Consider the following 16785-nt stretch of genomic DNA (forward strand, 5'->3'; position numbering starts at 1 on the left):
ATTAGAAATCATAGTAACGTGAAAAACTTTGAACCAAATAACATTACATAATTAATTGGATAACATACTATGCATAATTTATGTAAATATAAGATGAAAAATAATATTAACAATTAAAAATATTATAAAAATTGTTAAAAATTATTTTCACTTAAGATAGTATTAAAATTAAATAACTAAAAATTTATTGAAAAGCACAAAAAATATATAAAGAGAAGTATAACAACAACATAAATATAAGTTTTAAATATTTTTGCAATACCAATATAAGCTACTTTTATCCTTTCAAAACCTTTTACAAAACAGGCTGAATGTTTGTTGTTTTGTTGTTTTTGTTTCTGCAGTTTGCATCTGGTGATTATGCAAACAAGCCTTATAATTGGGAGTCGTCTTCTGCAAGATTGGGAGATTCTTCTTCTACGAGAAACAATCGGTCAAAGAGTTGGGATTGCCAAGCGAAAAATCTGTTACTTTTTCAATTTTTAATGCATTTGCAGGATATCTGTCGACTACTACTAAAACAGAACTCTGCTTTCTCAAACCTAAGGTCTAAAGTCCCTTGTTAGGGTTTAAAGTTGCTATTGAAATCCATCCAAAAAAAATAAAGACTGCTGCTACTCTGATAACCTTTGTCTCTTGTAGTGATGAACATTCCACAGCACCCTTATCGGCAAACAGTTTCCGAAGAAATGGCTTGCTCCATCAATAACATTGATCAATCAAGAGCTAAAAACTTGCTTATAAACTGTTTGAACTATTGTTAATGGAAAACATTATTAGTTGATCGGTTTATGGTTGGACGCCAACCTTATTAGCTATAGCCTATGGGCACCGTTTGGGGGCAGAGGGGCCCGCTTGTAAAATTGAAAAAAGTATCTGTTAGGTTTGAAATTTATTGAGAAAGACGAAACGTGGGGTTAGACCATTTGACTCTGGAAAGATACTGTCTTTCTCTCACTCATTTTTTTAAGCTTATTTCTTGAGACCAGGAAGGAGAAAGAGGCATCTTCATTATTTCACTCGCACCCTTATAAAGTCCGACCCCAGACCAGATTCTACTCAATCTAGACACTGTTGTCTTTCTTCTTTTTATTCACTTTTGGGTTTTCTAAGTCTCACCTTTTGAAGGTTCATTCTGTTTTAATAATAAGCTCTGCGCAAGTGATTCTAGCTCCAAGCCCTTAAAAGTTTCAGTAGATGAGTGCCTCAAAGTTCATTAAATGTGTAACTGTTGGAGATGGTGCTGTTGGGAAGACCTGCATGCTCATCTGCTATACCAGCAATAAGTTCCCCACTGTATGTCCCTTCAAAAATCTTTTCTTTTCGGTGCATTTAATTGTCTCCTTCCATGTTAAGGATCTTGCTCCAGTCCATCTAGATGGTGTACGGAAAAAAGATTAAAAATTGAGCTTTCGTTGTGAGTAATACCTGGATTTATCACTCATAACTCTGTCGGCTCTAGGGCATATTATACGTTCCCTGCAGATATATTTTGCGATTGAAGACAAGTATGCTTCTTATTCACTCCTTTTCTTTTCTTTGGCTTTTTTTTTTTTTTTGGTGGGGGGGGGGGTTTGGGTGTGGCAGGATTATATACCTACAGTATTTGATAACTTTAGTGCCAATGTAGCTGTGGATGGGAGCATTGTGAATTTAGGACTCTGGGACACGGCAGGTACAATGTTTGCTTCCAAGCACTAAGGAGCAAGATGCTCCTCTGCATTTTTAACCTTCATTATGGTCCGGGAAAATGGTTTGGTTATTCCTCTCTAATATTATTATTCTCATTACAGGCCAGGAAGATTACAGCAGATTGAGGCCACTTAGTTACAGAGGTGCAGACATATTTGTCTTAGCTTTCTCCTTGATCAGCAGAGCCAGCTATGAAAATGTTCTTAAGAAGGTACAAGATTCCTTTTAATCTTTCCTCCTCTTTCTATTTTTAGACTTTTAGATTCAAGTTCTTAGAAGTTAGGCATTTTTCTATTTTTAACCGTCCATCATTGTCTTGTTCTTCACATAACTTTTACTTATTGGCAGCAAGTGACCGTTTTCATCATTAAGACGACCATTCATGCTAATCAAAGATTTTGTTTTCAACTTTTCATTTTTTCTTTTTTTTTTTCAATCTTTTCTTGTTTGTCTACTTTAGTGGATGCCAGAACTGCGTAGATTTGCACCAAATGTTCCCATTATTCTTGTTGGCACAAAGCTAGGTAAGTTGCAAGACATGTTAAATTTTGTAAGTTTGTTATGCTGAAGATGCTGCAGAGATCAATCCATTAATTATATTCTCTCAGATGTTCGAGGAGATCGCGGATATTTAGCCGAACATTTGGGTTCTAATGTTATAACGTCAGCTGAGGTTTCTATTCTTTACATCAACTCTGCTTTGCAGATAAGTATTTTGTATTGTGGATAACCGAAATGAGCTCATTTATGAATCATGAGCAGGGTGAAGATCTAAGGAAACAAATAGGTGCTGCAGCTTATATAGAATGCAGTTCTAAGACGCAGCAGGTAATGCTCATGAATTTGGCCTGAAAACACTAACACATTCTCTTAGGAGGCAGAGACTTGATAATGATGTCTTTTTCGTTGTTTAGAATGTCAAGGCAGTTTTTGATACTGCAATTAAGGTTGTTCTGCAGCCTCCTAGGAGGAAGGAAATGACAAGGAAGGAAAGGCACAGAAGGTCTGGTTGCTCATTTGTGTAAGCACCTGACTCTGACTATTTCGCTGGGAAAATATACCATCTAATCTATAATCCCTTTTGATTGACAAATATGTTTGTGGATGACAGAGGCATTGTGTGCGGAGGCTGTGCTGCTTAATATGGATGTTGTTCAAATGCTTCAAGTGTGGAGTTCTGACATCTGATTTCCATACCTTTTTTTTTCTGTGCTTTGTATTGTAATTGATGTAAGTCAGTATATCACTTGAAAGACCCGTTAGAGAATAGATCGGAGGGAACTTTTCATTCCCTCTTAGTGGCTGTTACTACTTCATGTTATGATGTTTGTATATTTTAAATTGGAAGCAATGAAACCACTTCTGCATTTCCAGTGCTGTAGGAAGTTTGTCTTTTTGTTGACAGATCCAGATCCTCCTTATCCGTCATTCCTTGAAATTGGCATCATCAATATCATCAGCATCATTATGATCAATCAATATATACATAAAATTTGTAGGAAGTTGCATTGGTGACAAGTCATTAACAGTGCTTCAAGTTCTATGGGCACTCTAATTACGAAGTTGAAGCCATGCAACTTGCATTACGGACTTCATCATCAATCAATCAATCGATATGTTTATAAAAATTGCATGAAGTTATACTATTTACAAGCCGTGAACAGTGCAATTTATCTTAGACTCCCTGTAAATTTGTATGGCCCACTCACTGTAGTTATAAAGAAAAAGTCATTGAAGTTGCATCATGAACTTAGGGGGTGGTTGGCAAAATCAAAACCACGGTTTCAGAAGCACTTTTCCGTAAAACGAGATAATCTCCTCCACATGTTTACTTCGTAATCCGTAAAAGCACTTCTGAAACCATGGTTTGGTTTCTATCTAAACACCCCCTAAAAAGCAAGAACATGTCACGTGGGTTTCATAAATATGTTGCAGGAGTACTGGAGATGGACGAACCGAGTTAATAAAAAGGGTTAGAGGGGTGATATAAATGCTATTGGATCTGTTTCTGCTTGTAGAAGAAGCCTATTTGATGATTGTGAGGCAGACAAACAAGGCAGGTGAGTCCTTGGGGCAAGTTTCTGCAGTACTTCCTGTTGTGTCCTTTTGTTGCAGTTGGCTTCATTGAATTGTGTCCTATGTGCCTTCATTGTTTTGCAGGACCTACACATCGTCTATGCCAAGACAATAATTCCAGAGAAAACATCCATTTTCAAAATGAGAACATGCTGCCTTTTTTTCGTTTGACCAAAAGAGAAAATCCTGCTTATACCATTACCATGAAACCAAGCAATTGGGCCCAGACCATTTTCCTTAATCAGCTTCGCATACAGAGAATTTCAGAGTTTGCTTGAAACCGACTTCGTTTTTTGAAGGCACAATCTTCATACCCAGGTTTTTTTTGTTTGGGGTACAAATCTTCATACCCAAGTTGACAAGGAGAAGTTATTAGACCTCCCGCTAGCCCACCATAAATGGTAGGCTTTTGCCAACCCGTCAAAGTGCGAGCTACGTGTAACACTACTAGCAGGTTAGTGGGGTTAGCCCTTTTTTTATTTAAAAAAAAAATTCAATCTTCATACATGGTCTCATCTAAATACACATTATCTAGTATCTAGTCCAAGTCTAACTTTAACATTTCAGATTTTAAAGCCCAACTCTCGTTCCTATGCCAATAATAATATAAAATAATAAAATTGTAATCGTAAAATTTAAAAAACTAAAAACTAAAATTTTAATAATAAGAGAGAGAATTAATGCACATCTTCTTCTCAACATGTTATTTTTATTTAATGCCATAGGTTTAGTTTACACTCTGACTTTATCCTCAAAGCATTATGATAAGATACATGTATGTAAGATTTTTCTCCCAGTAACACGGGTTAATCTTGTACCTTTCCTGTTGCACCCATATTAGTGCACTAATATGTACAATTAGCATTGACATAAAAAACTCAATACTGCATCGAATAAAAAAAAATAACACTACAGCCGGTACTATTTATAGCATTTATTTAGATAATTCACATGAATTGAAGAAATATTTAAAAAATTTTCTATTTAAATGACAAACTTATATTCAATAATAAATTTAATTATTGTTGAACAATTATTAACTTGTGCTTAGAAATCAAGTTTGATCCTCTTAGCTCCTTGGTCCTTGCTTCAATTATGTAACAACAAAATTTTCTCAGAAAAAAAGCACGCTGGCAGGTGCGGGCTAGTATTTTGCGAGCCGCTTTTAGCCTGCATCATGACAGGCAGGCCTGTATCCCGCACTGTCAAGCACTTTATCATCTTTAGAAATTATCCTCTACACAGTTAGGATCATCATTTAATCTAAGCTGCCACAAGCTGAAACCGAAAAGCATTTTCTTCTAATATAGGATTAATTTTTTAAATATTTAATATTTGCTCTTATATGTATTAGAAGGCAACAACTTCTATGCATTCTTGATCATTTTTGCAAGGGCCTTGTTTTTTTAGTATTTTTATAATTTGTTTGATACTCCGATTTTATTTATAAGATAGAGAGAAAATATTTTTGTTTGTTTTATTTATAGGTCATTTTATTAAATTTTTAGCATGAATATACTATTTTGTGTTCTATTGTTATAGAGTAAATAAGTATTTTTTTAAAGGTATATGTACTACTTTCGTCCTCGATATAAGAGATAGTTCGACCTTTATTTTAATCATAAATATAAGACACTAACTTATTTTGTCTCTCATATTTATTTATTTTTTTCTCAATATAGTTCTTATAATAATGATAATTCTAGTTAATATACTTGATTAATAAGGATATTTTAAGAAAGATAATATCTGTTTATTATAAATAACTAATTTAACTAGTTTTTTAATCTAATCAAATTAGTTAACCAACTCTTATATTAAAGACCGGAGTTAATATTAAATAGAAATAGAGTTGAAAAGTTATTATATTTTAATAGAAAGTTAATATAATTTAAATAAAATTAGTGAGAAAACTTATTATAAGGCGCCATCGAATTGATTTCTCCAACAATAACCAATAATAAATCCATTGAAATATCAGGACTTCATTTTACAACCATCACCGTATATTTTCTAACTTGTGCGTTTCACTCGTATGTATATGAACTCATCTTTATACATAGGTTGAGAATCAAAAGGCAGTCATTTTTTTTTTTACCAGAGACTGAAGGGAAAACCACCTAACGCGGGTGGTACCCAAACAACTCGAATGTCCTACTTATACACACTAACACACTCACACACCCATATGATGTGGGGCTTGAGAGCACCCACAAGAAAGGCAGTCATTACTAGATCCAAATATCATTTAGGATTGTACTTATTGGCCAAAAAAGGAAAACGAGAAGGAGATTGTACTACACTTTTTTAAGGAGGCACTAGAATTATACTTCATCCAAAATAGAGATTAATTACTCATACCAATGGTAACATAAAAAATAGAGGTGTGCATAATAAAATTGATGTGAAAATATTATAAACTAAATTTTATTTTTACTAATTTATTATTCGTTGAAAAAACATTTTTTTGAATATATAGATTATATATATTTATTACTTTTGAATTATATATATTTTATAAACATTTTATTTTCATCAACAACATATCTTAAAAGTGTATGTGAGAATTCATTTTTTTAGGTTAATATTATTGTTTGATTGAATTTTGGTTCAAATCACAGATTTTCATTCCAATGATTTTTTCATCCGAAATGTCAATTTCTATAATTTTATAAGAATTTAGACGTAATTTTAATAGTGTTACTACCATTAACATCGCTAATTATATGGATTAAAATTAAACTTGTTAAAATATAAATAAAAAAAGTAACTTAAATGTGTGATGGAGGACAAAGAATAGATTTTGACTTAAAATCAATTTTGAGTGAAAAAAGTCGATCTTAAAAAATGTTGATATTAATTTTTAAAATAATAATAGTTATAAAAATATCATTTAATATTTTATAAAAAAATATTAGAATTAGAAAGCTAAAAATATTTTTTTTCAAACTAGGAAAACAAACTCCGGTAAAATAAAGTCAAAAGATCAAACAAAAATGATAAACTGTACCTTTTTTAAAAAAATTTCTTTACTTTCAATTTTTAATTTTTAATTAAGTTAATATAATTTTTAGTCTTTTAAATTTATTCTTATTTTAGTTTTAATCTATCAAGTTTTTTTATTTAAAATATTAATTACTATAATTTAATAAAAACCTGAACTATTTTACTATTTAAAGGTAAAACTTATTGTTTAAAATTTAAAAGATTAAAACTAAAATGAGAATAAATTTAATAGACTAGAAATTATATTAAATTTTTTTTTAATTTTATGGAATATATATGGACATAACAGGTATGTCCGTTCCTGTAATTTCATTTTTGCGTGCGGAAAAGAAAACTAGAAAAGGGCATTCTCGGTCTAGGGTTTATAAGCACCTTCGCTTCCCTTCGACAAAATATCGGACCTTGCAGGGTTCGGTTCCATAGTAGAACGTTGAGAAGGATGGCTTCCAGAGACAAGGACCCATCGGCACCGCACCATCATCAGCCTCTCTTAAGCAGTCTCGTTATCCGGCCCTCCAACAGCGATGGCGGTGCTGGCGCCGGAGGAGGCAGTGGAGGCCGTGGTGGTGATTACGAGTCCGGCGAGGTTCACCGCGATCCCCGTCCTCCGTATTCCCGATCCGATCGATACGCTGATGACCCTGGTTTGTTTATCTTCCTTGTTCTTTTGCCGGATATCCTGATTATACGAGTAATTGCATTCGGTTTCGTAATCTTTATGAGGAAACTGGTTGACTTTGCTTTTTATAGTTGGTTGCGAAAGGAATGGTTTGTTCCCACCTTCTAAATTCTGGAAGATTTTTTTTTTTGGTAGTTTTGGAAAATTTTCGGTGGTGGTTAGTAAGCACTTGTTAAACCGAGTAATACAGTTTCTAGAGTCCTAATATGATTGAACTTGTGGCTTCTGGCGGTGGTGATGACACAATTTTGGGAATTCCAATGTTCTTGAAGTTGAATAAGATTTTCCACTCCCAGGGCTGGCCGGGGTTTTGTATCTGGTGTTTGTATTTGACCTGAGAGTGAAATAGGAAGAATTAGGTTATAAATGTCTTGCTCTCCTCATATGATAATCCCCTATTTATTTCTTTAGAGGCAAATATTCTTCGCAAAGCAAGCTGTAGTAATCTACCGTGTTATTTTGGTGTTATTTGAACCCAGCCCTTGAAGCTTGAATTTACCCAAGGTAGACAAAGGCAAAAGCTGCCTTTAAGGGACTAGATTCCTAAAACGCTTAGGTTTGAAGCATTAAAAAAGCACACACCCGAGTGTACAGCACGTGTTACAGTTAGAAAGAAACATTGCATAAACTAAAACTAAATAAAGATCTGAAATAACATCTATATATGATCGCTATTGATGGGCCATGAATATATATACGTGTAAAGATTTGGAATTGGAATAACATATGGATATTTATATATAATATAAAAGTTCTAACAAGTCATACCATCCATGAGCCATGAGCAATATGACACGATGACTCATTTGTCAAATTTTCTGTAATGCACAAACCCACACTAGTTTATCATCTAGATTTTTTTTTTCTGTGCACTGCATGTGGATATTAAAATTATTTTCAAAGAGATTTAGTGTCTGTGTATTTTAAAAAAATTAATGCATAGTAATGGAATATCAATAGATGATCTGATCTTATATTGATGTCATATTAATGAATAATAATTGATAATTTTGATTTTATATAGCATGTTGATTACTCTTACATAATTACAAGTAAATAAGCTTATTAAGTCGTTAATATCTCTAGTATAACGTTGTGTATTAATTCATAACTCATAATGATATCAATTGCACTTGTAAAATCATAATATAAGCTGCATGTCAGAGTATGAAGTTAACTAGAAAAACTTTGCAATTAAAAAAAGTAAGTGTCTTTGATTCCTTTAGGATGGTTATTGAAAAATCAACATGGGCAGTTGCCACGGAGTTCTTATTTGTTTCTCCTTTTACTAAATGTAATACTAAATTCACACATTAGTGTGATTATTGATCACACCAACACATCACTAATACAATGTTCAGCTGCAGATTCTTGTTTGACTTTCCCCCACACTCAGTGCTATCTTTACAGAGATGGGTTTTGCTGGACCTATCATCTTCCTTTTGTGCATGCAAAGCATATGGATCTCTTAGCGATTATAGAGTGTAAATCAGTATATAAATTTTGCATTTGTGTGTTACAGCTCTGATGTTGCGTGCAAGAACTTGGGCCTTGAGGAAGGCATGTTGCAATGAATGCAGCCTTGGATCATGACCTGGGAATTTTTCTATTAAGAGTTATTGAGTGTTTTGGATGTGTACTCCTTTCTGCATGATTTTTTTTGGGGTTCTGCAGCACAAATTTTGTTGCCTCAGGTTTCATGTTGCTGATTCGTGGTCATTTGTTTAGTTTGGGTATTTGCGGAGCTAAACGCAGTGTGAAGTTAAACTGAATCTGAGATTGAAGTTATTGCCAAACACGAACTGTGATACAACACGGACAATGAAGTAGGACATCAAGGTGGTCATGGGAATTTTAGAGGACCATAACTGGCCATTGCAAATGGTTTTAGTGAATCACCTTAAGTTATAATTGGTGGTTGGCTGGAATAGCTAGGGTTTACAGCGAGAAGTTCTCATGGTTGTGTACATGGCTGCTTTGGTGAAAGCTGACCTTGACATCATGGAAAAATGATGATACTACACAGAATTTCTTAGTGTCACTGGTTATGCCTGGTTGTTCTGTTCTGTTATTGAACTCTTGATAATTGCAGTACTGGATACACATTCTATGGGAATTTTCTTTTGGAATTATCTTTGCATTGATTGTTTAATGGCTGGTGGTTGTCATTTTACTTTTTTTGGGGGGATTTTTTTTGATTTTTGGGTTGGTTAATTAGGGGTCAATCAGATGGTTATATATCTTCAAATTAGAAGGCCCCTTTCAGAGTATTTGTTTCACCAGTTTGGGACCTTGCACTTCTGCTATTATGTGATTGGGTGACTACTGCTGAGTTCTATATATTTTCCATACCAAGGCTTTGACTGGGAACGATGCTGTAACAGAAAAGGGTTGGATATATCCAAAAATTTGGGATGATGTTACTACAAGCCCAATTTCGTCTCTATTCTTGAGGTTCATTGGGGGTGGAGTGACAAAAACATCAGTGAACTGGTTATTGCCTTGCTGACATTGCACTACCTGGCTTAAATGAATTTTTCTGTGGCAAGGTTTACTGTAAAATTGCACTTTGTTTCATGAATCTGAATTTTGGGTGTCACATCAGAGGTAGATTTAAACGATTCTAAAACATGGTGCATGATCAAGTTAAACACTGGGATTGTGTGCGCTCCAGTGGTGGTTATTTCCTTGTGGGATATATGATGGTGGATTAGCATCTTTTAGGCATGTAGCTCATACTTTTATGATCCGGTGTGGACATAGTGCCATGGTTGTTGCTCCTAAATTTGAAATTTAAATCCTTAGGTTAATTATTTTTTGTATTTAAGTATATTGTGGTCTATGCAATAAATGGATGTAGCCCTCCGAGGTAGCAAGATATGGGTGGACTTGTATCATGGGAATGGGTGAGGTAGTTTAAGTTGAACGAAGGACCTAGCTTGTGCATGGCATGCATCAACTCTGTTGGTTTAATGGATGATGTGTTTTGGAAGTGGCAGTGAAAGCATCATATGCAAACCTCCTGCACTCTTCATACTTTCAATTTAGATATGCAAGAGGAAAAAGAAGCCTGGTTGGCGGTAACCTATGAAATGTTACATCGGTCATTGGGCTGTTGCCTGATCACAAAATTTTGGCTGCTAAAGTATATTGCAATATTAAGTTTTCTTTCATTGTATATGAACAGCTCAAAAGTTTATTGTCTTTGCTTTCCCAGGATATAGGATCCGTGCAGGTTCTCTCTCTCCTGTTCATCGTAGGGATGCAGATCATCGCTATGGTTCTGATTATAATCATATGTCTCGTAGTCGTGGATATGCTGGGGGAAGAGACCCTGGTAGATATAGAGACCCTTCACCCCCATATGGCCGAGGAAGACCTGGTGGCAGGCCAATGGGTAGAGCTTTTGATGGATCTGGCTATGGTGCTGGGCCAGTCAGAGGGGAAGGCATTGGTAGAAACAATCCTAATGTGCGTCCCAGGGAGGGAGACTGGTTCTGTCCTGATCCTCTGTAAGTTCTCTTCTTTCGTGTTGTTTTGAGGCCTTTTATTTGTCTATCTTGTTTTTGATCTAAAGGTTTTGTTTGTTTATGCATTTAGGGTTAATACAAACTTTGGTCTTTCAAATTTACCGTCATTTTGATTTTGGTCTCTTAAGTTTCAAATCATAGGTTTTGTTCTCTCAACTTTCTTTTCATTTAAAATATTGATCCCTATAATCTAATAAAAACTTGGATCATTTTGCCCATTAAGGGACCAAAACCTGTGGTTTGAAACTTGAGGGACTAATACCAAAATTAGGACAAACTCAAGGGACCAAAGCTTAGATTAACCCATGCATTTAAAATTAGATAACAGTTGTGATGTTGACTGAATTATCAGCAAGAAAAGGTTTGTCCGTTTTGGCTATGATTGTGCTTTTGCAGATTTAATGATGTCAAGTATTATGTGTAGATTTGTTTAAGTTAGCCTAACATCTTAATTTGTATGAGCTGTGGGTTGCATAACTGTCCTATCTAGAAATAGCTGGGTGATTATCTATTCCAGTGTAGTGGGTAGTATGCATGTGATGCTTACGAGACGCTCTATAATATGGGATCTCTGACTTTATTTTATTACAGTATATTTCCTTTATGTCTTATCTTCACAATTTTCCAGATGTGGCAATCTTAACTTTGCAAGGCGGGACTACTGTAATAACTGTAATAGGTATCGTCATGCACCTGTTGAAAGTCCACGTAGGGGTTATCCTGGTCCGCCACCACCGCTTCATGCTCCTCCTAGACGGTTCCCTGGACTTCCTGTGGACCGCTCCCCAGAAAGGACCCTAAATGGTTATAGGTCTCCTCCTCATGGCTTGGGAAGGGACGGGCCTAGAGATTATGGATCTGCTGCTATGGCTCCCCTCAGGAATGAAGGCAGGTTTCCAGATGGTATGCGGAGAGAGCGGATGGATTATATTGATGATGCCTATAGGAGAAACAAATTTGATAGGCCACCGCCAGTTGACTGGGATCACAGGGATCGTGGCAGAGAAGGTTTCACCAATGAAAGGAGAAGATTTGACAGGAGGCCACTATCACCCCCTGCACCTCTGTTACCGACACTTCCTCCTCAGCGTGGTCGGTGGGCACGTGATGTGAGACAAAGGAGCCGCTCTCCAATTAGGGGTGGTCCACCACCTAAAGAGATGTACATGGATCGTGTAAGAGATGATCGTAGAGGTGGACTGGATGATCGTCGGAGGGACAGAATTGGAGGAATGTATTAGCTAGGTTCTGTGATGTGTGATAAGAGATTTAGCTTCAATAGATGTGGATATCTATTAGAGGTTGATGGTTCCTTTTTATGGTCGCTCTGAGAAACAGTTTCAAAAGTAATCCTTTTTTTGGTTTGGCATTTTAACATTAAAATGTTTACGGTTTATGCTATGTCTGCTTGTTTTTCCTCCCAATGAATGCTCTCTTCAGGTTCGTGACTGCATATGAAATTTGGAAATGGAAATTCAACTTGCTGCTTGTGAAATTTGACTCCAAAATTTAGCCAGAAACGTGTGTGATTTGTGGCGGATATCTGGCCTCTGTTGGACTAGTCTTTTTGGACGCAAATAAACTGTCCTAAGAGAGCCAATTTTTTTTACCTGGGCATCCTGAATTGGAATTTCTACAGATTTTGAGGACAAAAAGTCGAGCTAAACTGCTTGAAAGCGAGTAGGATTGAGACCATGATTTGTCACAAGTATGGTGAACTTGGTGCTATTAGGTCACAAGGCCGTCAGATTTCTATGCATTTCATTTCAGTTCCGCTGAGGGATGTTGCGCATGCGTTGTCCAACACTCAACAAAGGGGATTATGTAGGAATGGGTTGTCCGTGTGGCCTGCAAGCTAGAGCCCCTGCCATTTGGTCTATTGATACTGTATGTAGGAATGGGTTGTCCGTAAAGACAGTTCTAAATCTACATGATCAGTCTATTGATAATGGGTTTTCTATTTTTTGGAGTCCTGAGCAAATGATCCTAGTTGAATTATTGATGATCATTCTCCGTTGTGCTTACTGATTTACTAGTCGATTCCATTTTTAATGGAATAAAAACTTTGTATTTACTGATTTACAAATAGAAATTTCAAGGTGACTTGTGAGTAGAGCCGGGAAAACAGGTCGAGCCTGTTTAGGTCCTGAAATTATGAGGGTCGGGTTTAAAATTTTCTCTCTTAAATGGGAAATAAGCCTTGAAGGGTTGAAGGCTTAAAAGGGTCGGTCTTAGAGGGCCGAGGGTTGAGGGTCAGCCCATTTAGGCTTTTTTATATTTTTTAAAAAAATTTTTATGTAATTTAATATTATTAATTTTTTACATGTTAATAATATTTCAAATATTTAGTTATTATTATCATTTTAAAATTAAATTTTACAAAATGATTTGATTTATTTAGTTTTAGACAATAATTTATCTAATTAAATTTTAAAAAAACGGGTTAATTTGGATTTTAATAATGATTTGATTTATATTACATGTGTTGATATTTTTAAACTATATATATATATATTTAATAATAGTGTTTTTATACTTGTATAACTTGTGATTCTATAATTTGAATTAGAAATTTATGAGTTTCAATAACAATGTTTCTCACATTAAAGTAAAATAATAATTAGATTGCAAAATTTAAAAGTAAAATTCCTATTAAAAAAACTTAATGTTTTTGTTACAAAAGAAAAGCATACTTATGAAGAAGAGTAGTTGATTATAGTGATAATAAAGTTTCAAAAGATTAATGATAATGTTTATTTATTACACAATTGCATGAGATAAAACTTTTAGATGTTGTTATCTTGTTAATGAATATTTTAGATGTTCTTGGATGTTGATAGATATTTATATATGATGATATTTTGTATTTGTGACTTAATGTTATTTATATTTGTATCCTTTATTAACAATTTCATTGGTTTATTTTTATTTTTTTGATAAAAAATATGAAAAATATAAATAAAAAAATAGTATTTTTTCCCCCTAAACGGGTCAAAAGCCCGCGGGCCGGTCCTGAGCTCGTTAGTTTAAAGGCCGAGACTAGTAAATTGGGGTATTTTTAAAGTTTCGGCCTTAGAGAGCCGGTCCTTTTAAGCACGGCAATCCTAGAGGGTTCCCACATCTACTTGTGAGCAAGGAAACTCCTATCAATGTGTGTGTGGGGTTATTCACAAATTGTGATGACGACACTTCGGCTCACTATTTCGAAAACAAGGATGTTTTTGTATATAAAGAAGCTTTTACTATTTGATGTCCATGGGCAGAGTGCGTACAAAACAAAACAAGTGCTTTTCCCGCAATTATATTTTGACCGAATAAATAGGAAATTACTTCATTGAAAAGATGATTATTGTTTCCGAAGAAACACTAATGGACTTTGTTACAAATTAATACCTCATGTCTTAATTATAAGACCTCGTTTGTAATATATAAGACCTTGCTTGTAGATTATGAGTGATCTTATAATTAGAATTGGAGGCAATATAATTAATTCTCCGTGTTGCATGGAGTTGGCTGTGTTGAATTAAGGGTTAATTCTTCACAATTGTGAACTTGGAATTTTTACTAAGAGAACTATTCATATTTAGTGTACGATAATATCTTAAATATAATTGCTTCCTGTAAGAAGATACATGTGTTGAGCAAAAAAAATCATTATTTGTAATGTGGTAATTAATATAGCTTGTTATAAATTATACATATAAGTGTTTTCCGTCGTTAATATAAAAATTAGGTCACTAATTTTTTGATATCAAGAAAATTAGTTAAATTAGTTATTTATTACAAATATGTGTTAATTTTTCTAAAATAAACTTTCTAAAATAGTGGGCATTGTAACTATCTCTTGATGAAAATTTTTCTTGTTATGTGCAATTAATAGGAATGCTTTTAAAAAAATTATAAATTTGGGAGAGCAAGTAGATAGACATCTTATATTTAAAATCAAATTAAATCTCTTATCTTTTTTTTTTTATCAGAATTAAATCCCTTATCTTACTCTTATATTTGGGAGATAGTAATATTTTGATGATGGGCTTAATGCAGATTACTATATTGAACCTTAATATAAAATCTTGTTTGATTTTTATTTTGGTTCTAAATATAATATCCCAATCCACTTTGTCTTTCATATTTATACATTTTTTTCTAAAATAGTCTTTCTAATAATGGTAATTCTAGCCAATATATTTGATTAAAAATGATATTTTAGGAAAGATAACACCTATTTAAGACAAATAACTAACTAAACTTACTTTCTTAATCTTTTCAAATTAGTCAATTAGCTCTTATAATTAGGATTGGAGGTAGTATAATCTTAAGAGTATGCCATATAAATTCGTGATATACTTGGTTAAGAAAGCCACTTCTTGTACTGTCTGTCTTTCACGTTTTTAAAAATATTAATATCAAGGATAATTTTTATGTTCAAAATTTTTTTTCTTATTTATTTCCTTTATTGTGTCTATCCAATATAAATTCCACGAATCTCTTTCGAATTAGGAGATGTTTCTTATTATACCGAAACCAAAATAGATGTATGCATAATTTACTACTCTTCCGGTTCTAAATGTAAGATCCTTATACAAGTATGTATAAAGGTCTTATATTTAGGACCGGAAGAGTATTATTTTTAAAAATGGATGAAACATGTATAAGTGCAATTCATTTTTAAAAGTACAAACTATCAGGTGGCACTGAATTATACAGCCACAGTCATAAGTCGATTAAGAGCAAGATACTTAAAAAAAACATAAAATTCAGGCAAAAAAAAAAAACTGAAAAAATGATATTCGAAATTTCCATGAAAAGTTTATTATGTTGTATTCACATATTCAAATTTCGTAAGAAAGATGTTACGTGTAATGCCTCAAACAGCATTGTTCCGATAGGAGGATATCGTGTGTTTTAAAAAAAAATGTATTTACAGATTTTTATCTTATTGGCCCCTTATTTAATGATTAATTAAAATTCTAAGCCACTTTTCCTTGAGTTTGGAAACTGACATCAAAATATAAATATAACTAAAATTTATGATAAGATGTTTGTTCATAACTTCTTCTGTTTTAAAAAAAAAATGTTAAATACATTTTTTATGTATAGGGTGATTTGTTATTCTTTTATGTATGTATGTAGAGTACATGCATTATTATTGGTTAGCTCATTGTAGTGTATTAGTATAAAATATTCTTCTGTAAATAAAAAGTGGTTCCAACTTGCCTATAATCTTAATCCATTAATGTATACTTCTCCAAAAAACTTTTATTAATCATGATAATAATAATAATCATCTATTACTGCTACTACTATTATTATTATTATTTTATTATTATTTTGCTCAGAGGCTGCGAACACGTGCAAGTGTGCAACAGAAGAGCTTCCCTCCTACTCTGTTTTGGTGGAATAAATTGGAAACTGCTCCTTCATTCTAAGAGATCCTTAATGTTTTGTTTTCCCCATTTTCTGGGGCTAAGTAAAAAGATGCTTAAAGTTTTCAGAGAAAAACTAACCAGCTTTGCACTGGGGAAAAAAAAAACTAATAAGCTTTTTATCTCAATACATTATTCAATAATATCTATCCTGCTTGAAAAAAATCACCAAAAAAAAAACCTAAGAAATTAAAAAATTACATACAATGACCCATTCACAAAATTATTATCTTTTTTTATTAATTATTACCAAAACCAATATTAATAATTTAATATTATAACGGGTCACTATTTACAATTTTTCTATTTTTAAGGTCTTTTTTGCGATTTTTTCTATCTATTTTTACATTTTGAAAATATTAATATAAATATTATT

General features: G+C 33.5%; 3 protein-coding genes across 3 annotated transcripts in view; all 3 read left to right on the top strand.

The window, feature by feature from the left end:
• Positions 1-1045: 1045 nt before the first annotated feature.
• On the top strand, positions 1046-3062 carry LOC114731061 (rac-like GTP-binding protein ARAC7). The gene is made up of 8 exons (XM_028918192.1): positions 1046-1296; positions 1588-1675; positions 1794-1903; positions 2153-2216; positions 2301-2365; positions 2455-2520; positions 2607-2713; positions 2804-3062. The coding sequence occupies exons 1-8, from the start codon at positions 1198-1200 to the stop codon at positions 2832-2834; spliced, it is 630 nt and encodes a 209-aa protein (XP_028774025.1). The 5' UTR covers positions 1046-1197; the 3' UTR covers positions 2835-3062.
• LOC114731059 (protein tesmin/TSO1-like CXC 5) overlaps positions 1410-16785 on the top strand; it is a 29466-nt gene continuing 14090 nt past the window's right edge. Inside the window, exon 1 of the mRNA XM_028918188.1 lies at positions 1410-1421. The gene's annotated coding sequence lies outside the window, so the exon portion shown is untranslated. The remainder of the gene's footprint in view (positions 1422-16785) is intronic.
• On the top strand, positions 7097-12991 carry LOC114731060 (uncharacterized). The gene is made up of 3 exons (XM_028918191.1): positions 7097-7418; positions 10671-10965; positions 11612-12991. Exons 1-3 carry the CDS (start codon positions 7214-7216, stop codon positions 12222-12224), a joined length of 1113 nt encoding a protein of 370 aa, XP_028774024.1. The 5' UTR covers positions 7097-7213; the 3' UTR covers positions 12225-12991.

The sequence above is a fragment of the Neltuma alba genome, unplaced genomic scaffold (genome assembly GCF_004799145.2).
Source record: "Neltuma alba isolate B1F8T4 unplaced genomic scaffold, ASM479914v2 tig00012799_pilon, whole genome shotgun sequence".
Lineage (NCBI taxonomy): Eukaryota > Viridiplantae > Streptophyta > Magnoliopsida > Fabales > Fabaceae > Neltuma > Neltuma alba.